This window comes from Hypanus sabinus, chromosome 25 (assembly GCF_030144855.1).
Source record: "Hypanus sabinus isolate sHypSab1 chromosome 25, sHypSab1.hap1, whole genome shotgun sequence".
Classification (NCBI taxonomy): domain Eukaryota; kingdom Metazoa; phylum Chordata; class Chondrichthyes; order Myliobatiformes; family Dasyatidae; genus Hypanus; species Hypanus sabinus.
Genome location: NC_082730.1, coordinates 24,254,538 through 24,273,072, shown reverse-complemented (window position 1 = coordinate 24,273,072; position 18,535 = coordinate 24,254,538). Strand labels below are relative to the sequence as shown.

The window sequence follows — 18,535 nt, the reverse complement described above, 5'->3', positions numbered from 1 at the left end:
CAAGGGTCTCAGTCTAAAATGTCAACCGTTTACTTGAGTTGTTCCTCCACAACCTGCTGAGTTCCTCCAGCATTCTGTGTGGGTTACTTTAGTCCACCACTTTTTGTAAACCTTCCTTTTCTAAGGCATTGGTGTTTCAATACCCGGCTGTTATGCAACCAATCAGGATACTCTCTACTGTACATCTATAGAAGGTTGTCAAAAGTTAGTAGTTTTAGGTTGTTTCTTACAAAGGCACTGACTGCCTCTGCCTTGACAAGCTCTCCTGCCTTCGTGATCCACAGTCTTGATGAACTCAGAAAATCAGCGTCAATCCAGGGAGATAGCAGAAAATTCTCAAATTCGGTTGCCTTTATAAATTCATGGAACATACACAGTGACATGCAAACAACGATCATAAGTTCTCCGCAGATCAAGGATCAGTATTGTTGCACTATTGCACTTCACCAACAACCTTCCAGCTGGAGTGGAGATGCAACCATTAAAGTTTTCTGTCAGTCTATGAATTAACTTCACCCCATCTAGAAAGTTGTTAGAAGTGAAGTGCAGTACTGCAGTGAGGATGCCTTAAAAGGGTGTGGAGCAATGTCACAGCTAGAGTAGAGGCTAGCATTATGCTTTGCAGTGCAAGCAAGTCGGGGTTCAATTCCTACTACTGTCTGCAAAGAGATCGAATACTCTCTCCATGATCATATGGGTATCCTCCGGGTGCTTTGGTTTTCTCCCACAATCCAAAGACGTATGGGCTAGCAAGTTAACGGTATGCTATACTGACGTGGTGACACTTGCAGACTGCCCTTGGATTGTGTTAGTCATTGACACAAATGATGTCTGCAATGTTTCAATGTACATGTGGCAAATAAAACTAATCTTTAAAATCACCACAAATCAAGTCATTGAACTACAGTTAGCAGATGAAATTTGTGTACTCCAAGACTAAGCTCTAGGCCATCATATTCAAGTAAAGTTCAATGAATGATATGCACCAGAAGTCCAGGAAAGGCAGTTTTTTTCCTTCCCTGCCCCACCACACATTCTTCCACAGATAATCAAGATACATAATCAAGCCCTGGAAAATACAGATTAGCTTCCATATCTTGGGAGCCAATCATCAAAAGGCAGATATCAAAATTACCAGTACTGTATTGAAAAGGCGATTCAGAAGACTAAGACTCCAAACCTTGCACTGTTCACTGTCTACGAAGGGATCGACAATGGACATTTCAAAAGGAGTGAAGAAATATCAGTAATGCAGTCTCTGCAAAATCCTCCAAAATCACAAAATAAGAGAACCAAGCACTGACGGATGGACTCATCATGTACACATGACCATCAAATTCCAAAACAAGAAATTTACTGAGCTCTGAATAACCTCAGAATACAAGAATGTTCCTTAAACAGAGCAGAGCTGGTGGAGCAGATTCGATGAGTCAAGTGATCTATTTCTGCTCCTCATGATCTGTCACTGGAACCAATTCCACAAGAACAGGAAATGCTTTCATACTTTCAAAACCCCTTTGAAAAACAAGGGCAACATCCTCACAAATCACCCAAATTCTGAAGCCATGACAGCTCAGAACAAAGGAAGATGAGGGTATTAAGCACCTTGAATCTTCGGAGGAGTACACTAATACCATTTGCAAACAGTGGAAGGAGTACACAACACTCCAAACCACATAGTCCAGCATCACCTACCCAACCCCCAACCTTCGGCAGAATCTAGGATTGCTGTACAACTCTTGAGCCACCTCACAGATGTAGCAGAACTCAGATGTCCTCTGCTAGAATAGACTGCCCAAAAGAGATAATCTGAATTCCTATTAGAGATGCCCAATCAAAACCCTGTTTGGAGGTGCAAGCAGTTATCAACGACACAGGTATTGTTCAAAGAATATACGTGACCCTGGTATATGTTATATTTTTGTCAGTGTGACTGAAAGCAGAGCAAATACATATTCATTTCACTAATCGTTTTTATCTGTGGTATACCTGAATTTATATTGGAGAAGTAATTATTTCAAGCACTCTAATACCTTTCAACAAATGATTTTTGTCACTATTTCATTCTTGCTCAACTTCCTGTAGCCCTTCATAATGAATACAGACCTGCTTGGGTGGATGATTGCAATTTGTTTAACAAGTTATTATAGGATTACATGCTGTCTACATCTCCAAATTGTCTCAGACAATGCGTGCTCATCTCTTGAACCAATTCCAATAAATTATCTTCAATTATCTTAACTGTCAAAGCTTGCACTGCATTCCCAAGATGTACAATGGGGCAATCTTTGCATGAAATACAAACCAAAATCAGTCTGGGGTGATTAAAATATCAATCAAATTTATCTCTACATGAGAAATCCCCCTGTACTCTGAACCTTGAAAATCCTCAACAAAAAGTGGCTGAACTATTACATAATAAAATTAGTGTAAATTAGTTGCTATGTCCACTTAAGTTAGGAAAATTCAAATTAAAAGCAGAAAAACTGAATAACTACGTAGGTCAGGCAGCATCTGTTGAAGTTTGGGTGCAGCCAGAAAAAAATTAATGGCCCTTCCCTCTTCAAAGATGTTGCCAATTTACTGAATTCCTCCAGCTTCCTTTTTGCTCCGGATTCCAACACATGCCATCACTTGAATGGAAAGTCAAGGCCATTCTTCCCAGAGGCTATTGCAAATTTTTATTTGAATATCAAACAATTTGCCTGAGTAACCAGCAATCAAGCAGCACTAGCACTGTGGTGGTTGGGATGGGCATATCTATGTTCCAGATCAAAACCCTGAATAAGGGCCTACTTCCTCCAGCAGAGTGTTTGCTGCTTCAGATTCCAGCATCTTAAAAAGAGATACAACCCTAAGGCTAGAAGACATAGCGGCAGAATTAGGCCATTCATCCCAACAGTCTGTTCCGCCAGGTTATCATGGCTGATCCATTTTCTCATTCTCCTGCTTTCTCCCCATAACCTTTCACACCCCAATTAACCAAGAACCTATCAACCTCCACCTTAAATACACACAATGACATGCCTTCACAGCCACCTGTGGCAATGATTCCACAGATTCACAATTGTCTGGCTAAAGAAATTCCTCATCTTCATTCTAAATGGATGCCTCTCTATTAGGAGATTGTGCCCTCTTTTCTTAGTCTCTTCCACCATAGGACGCATCTTCACCACATCCACTATCTAGGTCTTTCAACATTCAATAGATGTCAGTAAGATCCCCCCACATTCTTCTAAATTCCAGCAATTAAAGGTTCAGAGCCATTAATCACTCCTCATACAATAAGCCTTTCATGACCAGAATCATTTACATGAAACTGCTCTGAACCTTCTCCAATGTCAGCTCTTAAATAAAGGACAAAAATTAATCACAATACTCCGTGAGGCCTCACCAGTACCTTATAAAGCCTCAGTACTATAACCACGCTCTTATATTCTAGTCCTCTCGAAATGAATGCTAACATTGCATTTGCCTTCCTCACCACCAACTCAACCTGCAAATTAACTTTTGGGGAATCCTGTATGACAATTCCCAAGTCCCTTTGCACCTCGTTTTCTTGAATTTTCTCCCCATTTAGAAAACAGTCTATCCTTTTATTCCTTCTACCAAAGTGCATGATCATAAACTTCCTGAAACTGTATTCCATTTGCCGCTTGTTTGCCCATTCTCTGAATCTGTCTTGGTCCTTCTACAGCTTCACTGCTTCCTCAACACTACCAGCCCCTCCACACATCTTCAAATTAGCCACAAACTTGGCCACAAAGCCATCAATTCCCTCATCCAAATTATTGACATATAATCTGAAAAGAAGCTGTATTAATAGCGAACCCTGTGGCAAACCACTAGTCATCAGCAGCCAATCTGAAAAGGTCCCCTTATTTCCACTCTTTGCTTCCTGCCAATCAGCCAGTGTCCTATCCATGCCAGTATGTTTCTTGTAATACTTTGGGCTTTTGTTAAGCAATCTCATGTGTGTCACCTAGTCAAAGGCCTTCTGAAAAATTCAAGTACCCAACATACATCAATTTTCCTTTGTCTATCCTGCTTGTTATTTCCTCAAAGAATTCCAACAGATTTGTCAGGCAAGATTTTCCCTTAAGGAAACAATGCTGACTTTGGCCTACTTCACTAGCTTCCAAATACCCTGAAACCACATCCATAACAATAAACTCCAACATGCTCCCAATTATTGAAGTCAGGTTAACTGGCCTATAATTTCCTTTCTTCTGCCTCTTTCTCTTCTTTCAGAGTAGAATGACATTTGCAATTTGGTCCTCCAGAACCTTTCCAGAATCTAGTGATTCTTGAAAGACTATTACTAATGCCTTCACAATCTCTTCCACTACCTCTTTCAGAACCTTGGATGTAGTCCGTCTGGTCCAGGTGACTTATTCACATTCAGGTCTTTCAGTTTCTCAAGCATGGTCTCCCTAGTAATAGTAACTGCACTCACTTCTGCTCTCTGATGCTCTTCAACTTCCAGCAAACTACTACTGTCTTCCACAATAAGACTGATGCAAAATACTGATTCAGATCGTCCATTATTTCATTGTTCCCCATTACTACCTCTCTCATGTCATTTTCCAGTGGTCGAATATCTATTCTCGCATCTCTTTTACTCTTTGCATATCTGAAATAATTTTTGGCATCTTCCTTGATATTGCTGGCTACCTTACCTTCCTATTACATCCTTTTCCCCCTTATGGGTTTTTAGTTGCCTTTTGTTGCTTTCTAAGTTTTCCAGTCTTCTAACTTCCTACTAACTTTTGCTCTATTACATGCCCTCTTTTGCTTTTATGTTGGCTTTGACCTTCATTGACAGCCACAGTTCCATCATCCTACCTTTAGAATACTTCTTTAGGATGTATCTATCCTCCACCTTCCAACTGCTCCTGAAAACAACTATTACTGCTCTGCCATCATTCCTGCTCGTATTCCCTTCCAATCACCTTTGGCCAGCTCCTCCCTCATGCCTCAAATTCCCTTTACCCCACTATAATACTGATACATCTGACTTTAGCTTCTCCCTCTCAAATTGCAGGGTGAATTCTATCATAATACGATTACTGTCTCCTCAGAGTTCCTTTACCTCAAACTCCCTAATCAAATTTGGTTCATTACATAACACCCAATCCAGAATAGGTGATCCCCTAGTGGGCTCAACCACAAGTTACTCAAGAAGTCATCCTGTAGGCATTATACAAATCCCTCTTTCTCTCTTGGGATCTCTCATGGAGATAATCTCCGTTTTGCACCTGATCTCCTCTAAATCTGATCATTTATTTTAAAGTTTCAAAAAAAAAAGGGGGATTTACACTGGTGGATTAGCCAGCAAAAAGTCTAACTCCACCATGGCCAGTCCCAAACCCAGTTGCAAAAGGTGAAAGGAGGATTAGGCATGGGGCTAGAACCCCATCTCATTAAAAAAAAACCTAGAGCTACAGAAATGTAAACAGAAGCTGCAAAGACCTTGTCCCTGCAAGAGGAAGGATCTTCGATAATCCAGAAGACTGGTTCTGAAGGACTCTGCAAGCTGCTGCCAGCAGGGGGTAATGGGCTAACTAAGATACACAATAAACACAAAAGATTCTGCAGATACCAGAAATGCAGAGTAAAACATGCAAAATGCTAGAGGAACTCAGGAGGTCAGGCAACGTTTATAGAGAGGAATAAAGTCAACATTTAGGTTCTGTTAGAGGGTTTCTGTTTATTCTTCTCCATACTGAGATACAGGATTCAAATTTTTGTCACAACTCTCAGCCCAAAAATATACTTTGCTCCAAAAACAGTGACCAACTTGGAAAAAAGGCTTGCCAACTCTATGAAGTTTTTTGAGAGGTCCCATGGGTTGTTTAAAAGGGTTACCGATATACATCTACAGAAGTAGAGCAATGTACATGAACAATTCTGATGCCAAATGACCAAATACTGAACAGGAAATTTCTAGGGCCAATCCCATTCCATTTGTCAGGTGTCAGAGTTCAACCCGTCCCATGATCCAAGGACTGGTAAGAGTGCAGTCAAGCACCAATGTGTGGGCAGCAGGGCAAGACAGAATTAAGAGACTCAGAAGTGAAGCCTCTACTGTTGAATAGGCTGCCAACACTCACCGTATAGGCCCACAGATGCAGAATGGCCACTTGGGCGAGATACTGGAGGGCAACTGGTGGTGCCCATGGAACCATGCCCCAGCAAGGAGTCAGTGCCTTCAGGAGAGGAAGAGAGAAAATTGGTGGAAAAGAGGAAGAAGAGATACAAGGAAGCAACTTCAGGCTGTAATGTAATCTCAGGGTTCAGCTGTAGGTCATTTGCTGCTCACACTTTACACTTGGCACAGGGGTGGAAGCTAAACTGCCTCTGTGAAAGGTTACACTCCAAACAATTAACAATTTTCTTGACACAAGTCACTTGCGCCAATGCACACTGTCCATGAGACCAATAATGAAAGGCTTGTATGGTACTGTGTGAACCACAATTCTGTAGGCTAGTTTTTTAATATATATTTTGTAACAATATAGGAGACAGGCATCCCAGGATGACCAAAATCCTTAAGAATACACTCTTATTTGGGATGCCACTGGAACCCCTCAATCAAATGACAGCCACTGATGCTCTTGTCCATGTAACAGAGGTTTTGTTCATGATTACAGTTCTCCCCCAAAAGGGACTTGCACTCAGACAGTTGTAGGAAACTTCACAATTAGATAACTTCAGGAAGGACATAAACTGAATCAACAAATCCAGAATCCAGAGGCCTCCAGTCACTACTTAAAAGTCAAGTTGCCCTGCAAACTTTGTCTAATACTTAAATGGATTTGCAAATGGTTGGGTACAAAATCTATAGAAATTACTAACCCATCTTCATCCAGTTCAGCATAGAATGGTCCTCTCGCTCCAGAAATACATGCTCCTCACCTTCAGATCAATCTGTCCCAAAAACAGCAAACTAATCCCAGCTACATTCCATAATAGGTATTCTAAACATTTTACCTCAGACTATGGGCATTAACTTTTTCCAATCAAAGCTACAGCATCTCAGACAACAGGTTTCTTCCCTTTCTCATATCTGTAACAGTGTGGAAACAAACACTTCAATCCATTTACTCATTTAACCTGCTTCCACTTTACCCACATCATCTTATTGGCATAAAGATATTGAATATCCTGTCATTCAAATTCTCTTAAAGCATCTATCCTCTGCCAGAAATATAACTCATTTTCTTTCACTTCAAACACTGCATGACCCATGTAAATACCCTACAATTAGATTTAGAAAATTCACTTAATTTTGTTTCCTGTTACATGGAGCACTTCCCGATTCAAACATCACTGTGTGCATTATAGAATATGTTACCAAAACAGACTACATACATAGCTTATTGTCTAGGTTATAACTTCCAGCCCAAGTTGGTCTAAATCAATCCTCCCATAAAAGAGCACACATCCTATTCAAGAATATAAATGGGTTACACCAACCCAGGTTGGTGTAAAAAAAAATCAATACTTTTAATCCCAAAAGACAGCCTGTGTCAATAAAAATACAGAGATCCACACATTAAAAATACTAAGAGTAAATTTTCAAAGCTGCTACTTACCCCCTTCATTGCACTCCTCTGGGGGTTTTGCTTTCTTAGCAAGCCGAGGATCCAGCCATGTGGTAGTCTTAGTGTTGTGACTATGAAAGAAAGGAGGAATTCAGCCAGTCACTGAGCACAAAAGAGTTGGGAAGTAACAGGCAGCATTGGGGAGTAGAAGGGTCCAAGGTAACAGAAGGTGGAAGATGGCCTTGCCTTATGGCCACCAAACCTCATACCTCTGTGCATTAAAGATTAAGATTGGAGACCATACCTTTGGCCGAGGCTACTTAGGTTTTCACCTCACTTCTGAGCATAGAAAGTGTGGATGAGATAGAGACTTGGTTGCATGCAGATTTATTACAAGTATTCAGAAGTATTACATTGCCTTTAAATCATTCAGGAAATTATGAAGTCAGACATCGATGCTTTGGTGAAATAGTGTGAAAAATTACTAATTTAATTAGACAATCATCACTTGATACATTCTGGGAGTAATATTGAGACTGGGGTGTACACTTTGAATAGTACAGTATTAGGAAGCACTGAGAAAAAAGGTTCCTTTGAAGATGGCCACACAAGTGGTGTGAAAAATGGACAGGATACTGGGCTTCATCATGAATAGAGAAAGTAGAGACATTATACTCCAACTTTACAAAACTTTTGTCAGACCTCAGCTGGAATACAGTGTGCAATTCTTCACAAGAGAAAATCTACAGATGCTGGAAATCAGAGTAACACATAAAAGACTGGAGGAACTCAGGTCAGGCAGCATCTATGGAAAAGCGCAAACAGTTTCGGGCAGAGACCCTTCATCAGGACAGGTCTCGGCCTGAAAAGTAGACTGTTTACCCTTTTCCATAGATGCTACCTGGCCTGCCAAGTTTCTCTAGCATTTTGTTTGTGCAATTCTTGTTACCAAGGTATAGGATGTGATGGCATAAAATGGAGTACCGCAATATTCACCAGAAGACTGAGAAGCTCAGTCTTTTCTCCCTGGAGTGGAGGAGGTTAAGAGGGGCAACATGACGAACATATACAAAATAGTAAGTATAGAAAGGTTAGACAGCAGAAAACTTTACCACAAAGGAGACATAGATAAAGCTAGAGCAAGTAGGTTTTGAGTAAGGGATAGAGATCCAAGGGGATATGAGGACCTTCTTTATTCAGACTGTACCCGAATACATTGCCTGAAAATGTCATAGAAGCAAGATCATTAATAGCATTGCCTAGATGAACACTTGAATCACCTAGGCTTGGAGGACCATGGATCAATGCTCGGCAATTGTTTAAAGCGCAAGGATACCCACTTGTTGGCATGGCCGTTAAGCAAATGGATTGCCTCCATGTTGTACAATCCTATGATTTAAAAGCAAACAAATGCAAGGTCTCCCATTCATTCCAAGATCTGCTTGAATGTTAGACAAAAATTGAAGCAAAAAAAAAACCCCATGAGAAGCAGGTGTAGTCATTGAAAATATCAGTGACCATTACTGGCTTACTGAATTCCACTCCCTAGATGTCTTTGTCTCCTCCTCGTTGCACCTTAAAATTTAGTTCACCAATTACATTTGAACAATTTTCCCAATATTTCAAGAGGCTTGGCAAATTTGCCTAATTGTGCTCCAGCTGGAATGTTTTACAATGACATCACTATACAACTTCTCATAAATAAATAACAAGAAAATCTGCCAACTTTTACCAGACACTGCCCAATGCATAATACTCACTCGATGAAGTAGATCATTCCGCTGTCAGTGTAGGCCATCTCCCAATTGCTCGGCAGTGGCTCCATCAACTCCTCCCTGGCAACAGGATCCAAGTACCTGAATTCTGCGACCCCATCAGTGTGGCTGGGCCCTGTCCCTGAGGAATGAATAACCCCCTCTATTACGGTGTTTAGGTTGAAATGTGAAAGCCAGGAAGGTTTGCACAAAATCTAAATATTTCTATGACTGGGACAGATACTGTGCCGAGATTAAAATCTCAAATAGATAGAAAACTCAAGATCGTTGCCTGTATACCATTTGTAAGTGTACACAACAAAATTGACAGGATGACTAGCTGGGCCTACATTAAAGATTTTACATTAGATTGCTGTTAGAGTCCATATGGTCTATGTCTGTCATTATCACTGGAGTATTTTAATTACTCCCTCGGTTATTTTCCTATTGCAAACCTTGATAGGAAGGTGATCAGTACATTAACTATGGCAATGGATTACTGTAAAACTGACCATGCAGAAGTGGTGGGTGCCCCATGTGAGTGAATGAGCAAAGCAAGAATAAGCACAATAACCAGGGTTCATCTGCCAAATTAGTCAGAGCAATATTCTGCTCTCCCTCACCTGGATAACCAGTCCCATTAGCAGTGGGTCGCTCGTCTTCTTCATCTTCATCTGGGACCAGGGTGTCAGCTCGTTGCATCATGCTTACAGATGTAGTTCGTTTTCTTTGTGCCTCATCCGAAGAGTCATCCAGAACAACCTGGTCCACTACATCTTGCTGAAAGGGACCAGGCTCTGCAGGAGGCTTTGGCGTCCCATAAAAATTACCTATCGAGTAGCAGTGGGGAAGAGGGAATAGGTACAAAGTGCAGGTGAGCTTCTCAATTACATGTTTAACAGCTGAAGGCAAAAGGTTCAAGTGGAATAAGAAATTTGAAGTGCACTTAGCAATATACAAAGCCAAAGGTGAAATTGCATTCTACTAATTACTATATATTTTTATTCTATAAGAGGTTATTCAGCCTGTCATTTTTATGTCCCTAATTATTTATCTATATTTCACTACACCCTTGCAAGTTATTCTTTTGCACATGACTAACAATTCCTTCAATTCTTTTTACCATTAACCTACAAAGTAATTAACAGCAGCCAAGTACCCTATTTAAGGATGAAAATATAGGGGCCATAAAAATGAAAAATTCAAAAAAATTCATTGCTCAATAAATAACTAGAATGTAGAAAAGTCACCCACCAAGAAACAGAAGTGCAGAATTCAAGAGGCATTAAATGACTATGCAGACTGTTATAATGAATAAACTCTTCTTGGGTTTCCAGCCGAGTACAGGCATCAATTTTAACCAATGTTTTGCTGACAAATTGCCATCTTCATCTGGGATCACACCTGGGGATGCCTAGTTCTGTGGTATATATAGCCCCGTTGTCTGCCCTCCTGATTGATTAACCCTCAACCGATCAGGTTTCCGCTGTCCCACCTTGTTTACAATTGAATTCCAGTTCTTAGAGCAAGACCTTCATCTTTGTTAAAATTCTTTTCTAGTTTTATTTCAATTGCTTCCTTCACTAGGCAATCACAAAGGCCATTGGCACAGCATAGTTTTGTTCCGAAATCACGGGACAATTGGGACGTGCAGTGGAAACCCGCATCAAGGAGCTCAGGTTGTGTATTTATTTGGGTTATCTGGAGGAAACCGTTGCATTCACAACGGCCATAGGATCGACTTCAATAGCACAAGGCTACTTGTTTCAATATAAACAAAATGGGACAACAGAAACCTAAATGGATGAGGAATAACCAATAAGGATAGATCAGGCATGGGCAAACTACGGCCCGGGGGCCATATGTGGCCAGTTAAGCTTTTTAATCCGGCCCGCAGAACTTGATGAAATTATATTAATAAACCTTGTTAACATTTTTTCCCCACAATTCTGGCGTTTTCCCAATAGATGACGCACTCTATATGCATTGACCTTTGTTGAGGTGCAGCGTATTACTCCACATTTGCGCTTTACTCTTTGTTCGGCTCGACCTATTTGTGTGAACAGGCGTTCAGCGTCATGAACATCAACAAAGCCAGCCACAGATCCAAGTTAACTGACCAGCACCTCAGATCCATCCTGAGAATCGCCACAACAAAACTAAATCCAGACTTTGATGAGCTGGCTATAAAGGGAGACCAACAACACTGTTCCCACTGAAATTAAAAATAAGTTTCTTCATTGTGTTATGTAAAAAATGCATTTGAAAATATTTTTTTCAATAAGCCTTACATGTTACATGTCATTTCTGTTAAGTGATGGACATGAGTAGTGCGCAGGTGCACGTACGTTCTCAAAATAAAAAATGCGCTCCAGATCAAATAACGCGCTCCGCATACCGGCGCGTTGTCACTGTTCTGTCCTTGTGCTGGTCGTTGTTGAGTTTTGGCACAGGGGACAATTGAGTAAGACGGAGCAGGACAAGTAGACCTGCATCTCCTACCGTTTTTGAAATAAAGACAGTCAGGAGGAGAGTGATGATGATAATATCTTGAAGGATAACAGAATTTTCAGTGCTTTAAAATAATAACTGTTACTATTAAAAAAAGCTGTATTTTATTCATTTAATTTTCAGTGTTTTTAAAGTCATTTCAATAAATAGCTAAATACCATGGGACTTCAAAGACAGATATTTTGTTGTAATGCATTTGTTCATTTTCAATTGAAATTAAAGCACATGTTTTCTACATATCCCATGATATTTTATTTTCTCTTATGAGGTGTATTACCAAAACACTCCGTCCATCTGCTCCTAGTCCGGCCCCCCTGTCAAATTTTAGAACCCTTTGTGGCCCACAAGTCAAAAAGTTTGCCCACCCCTGGGATAGATGGACAATGGGGGTATAAATACCAACAGACTAGACATGCCCGGGCATCATCCCTGATCAAGATGGCAGAGTTTGTCATCGAAATATTGGTTAAAATTGATTAATTGTACCCAGCTGAAAGCCCAAGAAGAATTTATTCGTCATATATACCGGGAAAGCATTGAATCCTCTTTCAGACTACTATAAAATGTTAACTGTAGCTCTCTCCCCAGATGCTGCCCGATCTGCATGGTATTTTCCAGAATTTGAATTTTTACTTCAGATTTATATCATTTGCAGCTTTATTTTTCAAACAGCTGTAAAGTAAATTGAGTTATCAGTGAGATCTGAATAAAACTGTTAGCAGCTGCAGTATCTTAGTTATCAAACACTACTGGGATTCTAATGTTAGCCCATCTGGTGATACTGAAATAGAAGTCTGGCAATGAAACGGGGCTTCAGTCCAAGGGATAATTCATTTCTTTATTCCTACTCATAATAGAAAATTGGCTGTGCAAGATGCAATTCCAATATACATCCATGCAGTGAAAAGAAAAGTGCTTAACGTGTGAACAAAAAAGAATTCAAGACAGACTTGCTTACAATGAAAGGCAATGTAAAGCAAGTTTAAATGGAAGATCCCGATGGACAAACTGAAGCTATCGTTGTAATGTTCAAAAGCCATAAAGTGAGACAGATTTGGATTATGATTAAAAAGGTCAATAAAGACCAAAAGCAAACAAGTAATCTTGGTATATTATATACACAAGTGCAACAGCACTTTGTATTGTCTGGTCATTCCAGTGGGGGGGAAAAATGCAGTTATTAATACAGGCGAAGCAACTAGAATGGTCAAGGGGAATGTGTAATTAGATTTCGAGAAGCAATTACGTTAAGTGGGGATTGGGTTACGCTTTGAATTTTAAAAGGTATTAGACAATGCTGATCATGACAAGTTATTTCCCCTTGACCAGAACTGTAGAACTGGCTTGCTAGGTTAAATTAAAAATTAATCTACAGTAAGTCTTTCACCAAGTGGTCAAATCAAGGAGCCAGAGGGAGCAGCTTGAGCGTGCTAATTTCTTACTAGAATTTACAGAACTCAGAATTTTATTAATTTGAGATCCAAAATACAGCTAAGTGCAATGTATTTGAAAGGAATTGCTGTCAATCAGCTCTACATATCTTCTATATATACACACCACAGGAAAATACTCAATTTTAAGATACAAACACTTTAAGAAAATATATGAAACCAATTCTATTATTTTACCAAAATATTACTAGTCATTAATTTAGTTTAGTCCTGTAACATTTTTCCAAATCCCCTAAGATTCCAGCACTCCAATTCTTGCCTGATTTCAACTACTATATCACTGCCAACTATCCTTTCAATTGTTCAAGCTCAAACCTTTGAAGAAGTTCCCTGAAGTATTCACGTTGAAACATTCTAGCTTTGCTTTAATGTCTCTTCAGGATATCCCCAAGTTACAGCAGCGTGTGGTTCCTGTGAACTATTTGTAACCCAAAGAGTTCACATGCAGAAATGCAGCCAAGAACCAAGTTTCCACACACCAGAAGATACATGCAGTCCCACAAAAGAATCAATCTATTGATCTCCCAAATGCATATACGTTGGGTATCCGTAAGATGGGGCGAACTTGATGTTTCTGAAAATCTGAGGCACTTCAAAAATATTTACAAAAGGACTATATAAAAGCAAGAAGTGATCTTTGCCATTTGTGCTTATTATAAACTCTCATCTACACCTTGCACACCGAGCTCATTAGCCCAAAACTGAAAGAGAGGAGGATTTGGTAATTCACCATCAAAAGTTCCACTCTCCAAAAGAGCTCCGCTGTCTTCTAGAGCTTTAAACTCTTCCAAAGAAATGAAGTTATAATCAACTCCTGGGACTTCACCGTCCCGGGGTGGTCTTGTAGTGCCTGAAACAGGAAAGAAAACAAAGAGAGGGAATGCAGTGAAATAAGAATAGATGTTGTTGACACCCTCCCCGTTCTACCATTCAATAAAGTTTTTTCAGATGCATGACTGAATTGCCATAGTCACCTTTTCTCTGTATTCTTCAAACTTCTGCTCAATAAAAATAGACAATAAGCGAATAATTGATCTAGGATCAACTCCCAGTTGAAGAGCTTCTCTTTTTGGGGAAAAGGCATTTCCTGATTTTCTAATTTTTGAGACAGATATTTGGTTGTGGAATCCCAATTCTGGATTCCACAATAGCATCATAGCCTATATCTACCCTTCTGTCTAGTGATTAGCACAATGCTTGCAGTGCCAGCTATCAGATTGAATTCCTGCCATTGTCTGCAAGTACATTTATCCACAACCCCATGGGATTCCTCAGGTGCTCTGGTTTTCATCCCATATTCCACAGACATACGGGTTAGGGTTGGTAAGTCATAGCCATGCTACGTTGGTGCTGGTAGCATAGCAACATTTGTGGACTGCCGCCAGCACATCCTCATGTATCGGTCGTTGATGCAAATGACACATTTCACTGTATGTCTCCGTGTCTGTGACAAACAAAGTGAATCTAATCTTTTAAAATTCAGGAATCAGATTTAGTTTCTTTTGTAAAGAAAAGCAAGGTCCTTCTTTCTTCAGAATAATAAAATAGCACTGATGAGAGTGCAGATTCAGTGTGACCATAATTTGAAAAATTTTTCCATAGAAGGTTGAAAAGTGCACTAGATTATAGTTCATTTACAATATAATAGATCAGTTTTTGAAATATGTTAATTTATGTGGCACCTTTTGTGGCTTCATAGTCAATGAAGTGCTTATGAATTGTAGTCACTGAAGTAACTAAGGAAACACGGCTGACAATTTGCACAAACTCCAAACACTTAATTCACAAAGCAATCCCAATGCCATCTCCCCAGTGATAGTCAGGAGAAAAAAAATAGCCCATTCATTCCTACTGCTTTCAGTTCATTTACCAAAACTCAATCCACACTAGTATGCTATATATAACCAATGCTGTGTGCTCCAATTCTCTCTAATCACTCATGTTACATCTTACTGAAGGCCTTCTGTAAGTCCAGATATACCACATCCATTGCTGGTCTTCTTATAGATTACAGGGAGAGCAGAACAGTTGAGGAGGATAATAAATCAGCAATGATTTAATGGCGAGCAAACTGGATGCGCTGAATGGTCTAATTCTGATCCAATGCCTAATGGTCTATGCTGCTCAAAATCAAAAGGAATACTAACATACCCTCTTCCCCTAGCACACACTTACATGGGATGGTTCTCAGGTACAAATTATCCCGGATGACCTGCTGAAGTTGGTGGTCCACTGACCCTTTCTGGAACTGGAGGCTGAGGTAGTGGCGAAGCTCCTTGTTTATTATCCTGCCTGTTTAAAACAAAATATAACTGCTTTAACCTTCCGTGACAATATCATCCATCAGCAGAGCAGATAAAAGCGTATAGCAAACAAAGACGCCAATTATTTCCTTCAGTGCAAAATTAACCACTGCGGTTAATAGATTTCTCACCAAAAAAAAATTATTCTGTTTAAATCAACAAGCAGATTTTTAAAAACTTAATATTTCCATTAAAGTATTACAATTTAAGTTAGATTTGATGCGATCAGAGGTTGAAGCAACAATAAAATTCCTGTTATGTATTCAATCACGCAGACAGCAGACCAGTCATTCGCTAGAGCAGCTGTACACACCGACACTGAACAGTCCTTTCACAAATAAAAATGATTAACTGTGGTTGGTGGTTGGGGGGTGGGGGCGGAATTAAGAAGCCGCTTTAATATGGCACCATTACACTCCAGCCCTGAGCACGGTTTCTACTAGGAATAGGTCCACACCCAGCTGGGGTCATTGCTTAGTCACATCGCTGCACAGCATAAGAGAGCAGTACCGTTAGAACCGTGTACAACCCATTTAAATGCAGTAGTAATACAGTCAGAATAGTATCAGAGGAGAAAGCCAAATGACATTCCTACTTGCTTTGGCCGTACATTAAGCAGATGAACAGCCCATTCTGCATATTTTCTCCTAGTCTGCATCTTCTATGCTCCATCAATCCCATAGAAGACTCACTTACCTCCCCGGCATAGGTCGGACGTTGACTCAAGATTAAATTTAACCTGGGTCTCTCTCGGACTCAATCTCAATTGAAATTAACTTCGCAGCTTCCCTGAACTGTCCCGCATCCAGTCACTCACATGTCCTTCAAAGCTCGGCACGTTAAACCCGGTTTGGACTTAGACATTAGCCAGCGTGCATCTTTTACAAACGCAAATACAATGGACAGCGAGAAGATAAAGTGCTCACTCAGAACCGACCATCATCTAGATAGCAAGCTCTACGAACGGAGTTCCAGGAGAGAATAAAACCAGTTCCTTACTTTTCAAGAACCCTGGTTTGCACTACCCCCCTCGAAGTATCCCGGGATCTGGGAATACACAGCAGGATGCGGACGTCAAGAATGTCAGAGAAGAATTGAAATCCGTTTGGTGACAGATCTGTCTGTTGATACCAGTGAAGCGTCTGAGCATGCGCTGTCAAAAGCGTTATTAAATCTTCTTTGATACGTCTCTCATTCGATGTACCACAGATTCCACCATGCCACCCGAAATCTGGCACAAAGGATCGAGAATTTATTTTTCACCTTTGTGGTACTGAATAAGTTTTATGCTCGCCAGCACCCCCACCGAATTAAAATGATGTGCTTAAGATGCTTCACACGTACGCTGCGAACACTGGGTGATAGACAGTTAGAACGTGGTTACATCACAGCCTTTGTAACGAACAGCAATGGGGGAACCCCCCTGCGTCATGAGAAAATGTCACGTGGTGCTAAATACGTCCCCTTGATGGACTAAAGGAATGCGATAATTCTTTTCAACTGTAATAAACCAGATTGGATTTGTCCTGCTTTTGGCTAAAATTTGCAGTGGACCCTTCAAAGAGTGAGATCCCCAAGGTATAGCAATTTGGTTTGCCTGATACGGCGTTTTCTATTGTATTCAAACGCATATTTATTAGCAAAGAGTGTATAAATTGAGATGTGTTTGCTTACAAGTAGCTGGAAGCAAGAAACCAGAAAGAACCCAACTAAAGAAAAAATAAAAATAAGAAGACCAACACAAGAGAGAGAAAACAAAAACATACAAATCATGAAATTAAGCAAGCAGTATTTTATCGCTGATTCCAAATTATTAGACACTGGGGCAAGATGAATGTATATGTACTATCAAGTTCCACAGAGAAGCACGACTGATTTGAAATATTTAGTCACATTTAAACGCTAATATTTTTGCAGTCTTAGCCAAACCAAGTAAATTCTACTCGTTTTACAAAATTAAAGATCTGGTGCTCATAATTTCAAAACATACAAATTATTAAAACAAATTAAAATCAAACAAGTGCAATTCACTGTCTGCATCCCACTGCAGAAAATCATATTTCAAGGAGACTAGGCTCAATCCACAGGGACCTGCAGACTTATTACATGCTGCCTAATGCTAGCAATGAAGTGCTTAACTGCTCACATTAGAGGCTGGCACCATCTCAATATACATAGATTGTGTGTCAACCATACCACCGATTGGTATTGTTCTCCATTTTTCTCATATTACCAACCCCTACCCACCATTCCACACCACCCCAAACACATTCTCCATCTGGGAAGGGTTGGCAGCCAATTCTTACTGATCCAGATGTAGTCAGCACTACAACTGGGAGCAAATTAACACATGTTGCATAGCAGGAGGGCCAGCTGGGATGCTGTAATTCATACCAGCTTCAACCCCAGCCAGGATACAAATTGCTCAAAGATTTGCTTCACCCATATTACCCATAAGAAGCATTTATGAGACTAATCATCTATTTACACAACTTCTATTCCAGGCTACTGGATGGGAAAACCATTTTGGCCTAGTGTAAAATGTAAGTGCTGAGGGCAATGCCTAACTTGGAAGACATCATAGAATTAGTATTGATGATGTGTGTTTTCTTCCATTGCCCTTTGAGCAAAGAGTCAGTTTAGGAGATGCTGTTGAAGTGACCTTATAGTCTTATGACCTTGCTAAGCTGCTACAGTGTATTTTGCAAATATTGTGGTACCACAATGTAGTACTGACTACATTCTGGGTCAATGAAAAGTTGGCTAAATACCCTATCAAATGGGAATAAGCTCTGCACCTTCAGATGAGGGGCTGTGCTCATTCTAGCCAGCCAAGGAATATTGCAGTAAACTCCTGGCATGTGCCTTTCAACAATGTAAAGTTTACATTGGTCAACAGCAAACCTCTGAGTGTCCACAGGATATTTAATGGTAAGTCTTTTATTTAGAGATGCAGCATGGAACTGGTC

At 40.1% G+C, this 18,535-nt stretch overlaps 1 protein-coding gene across 3 annotated transcripts in view; it reads right to left on the bottom strand.

Moving 5' to 3' along the window:
- Positions 1-18,535, bottom strand: part of magi3a (membrane associated guanylate kinase, WW and PDZ domain containing 3a) — a 136,210-nt gene that overhangs the window by 46,277 nt on the left and 71,398 nt on the right. For 2 of the 3 annotated variants that reach the window (XM_059950328.1, XM_059950326.1), the window contains exons 2-7: positions 15,439-15,555; positions 13,994-14,113; positions 9,925-10,131; positions 9,308-9,443; positions 7,599-7,678; positions 6,114-6,209 (exon numbers count right to left, since the gene is read on the bottom strand). In XM_059950328.1, the coding sequence (XP_059806311.1) occupies positions 6,114-6,209; positions 7,599-7,678; positions 9,308-9,443; positions 9,925-10,131; positions 13,994-14,113; positions 15,439-15,555 (756 nt within the window). The remainder of the gene's footprint in view (positions 1-6,113; positions 6,210-7,598; positions 7,679-9,307; positions 9,444-9,924; positions 10,132-13,993; positions 14,114-15,438; positions 15,556-18,535) is intronic. The other variant, XM_059950327.1, reaches the window with a different exon arrangement.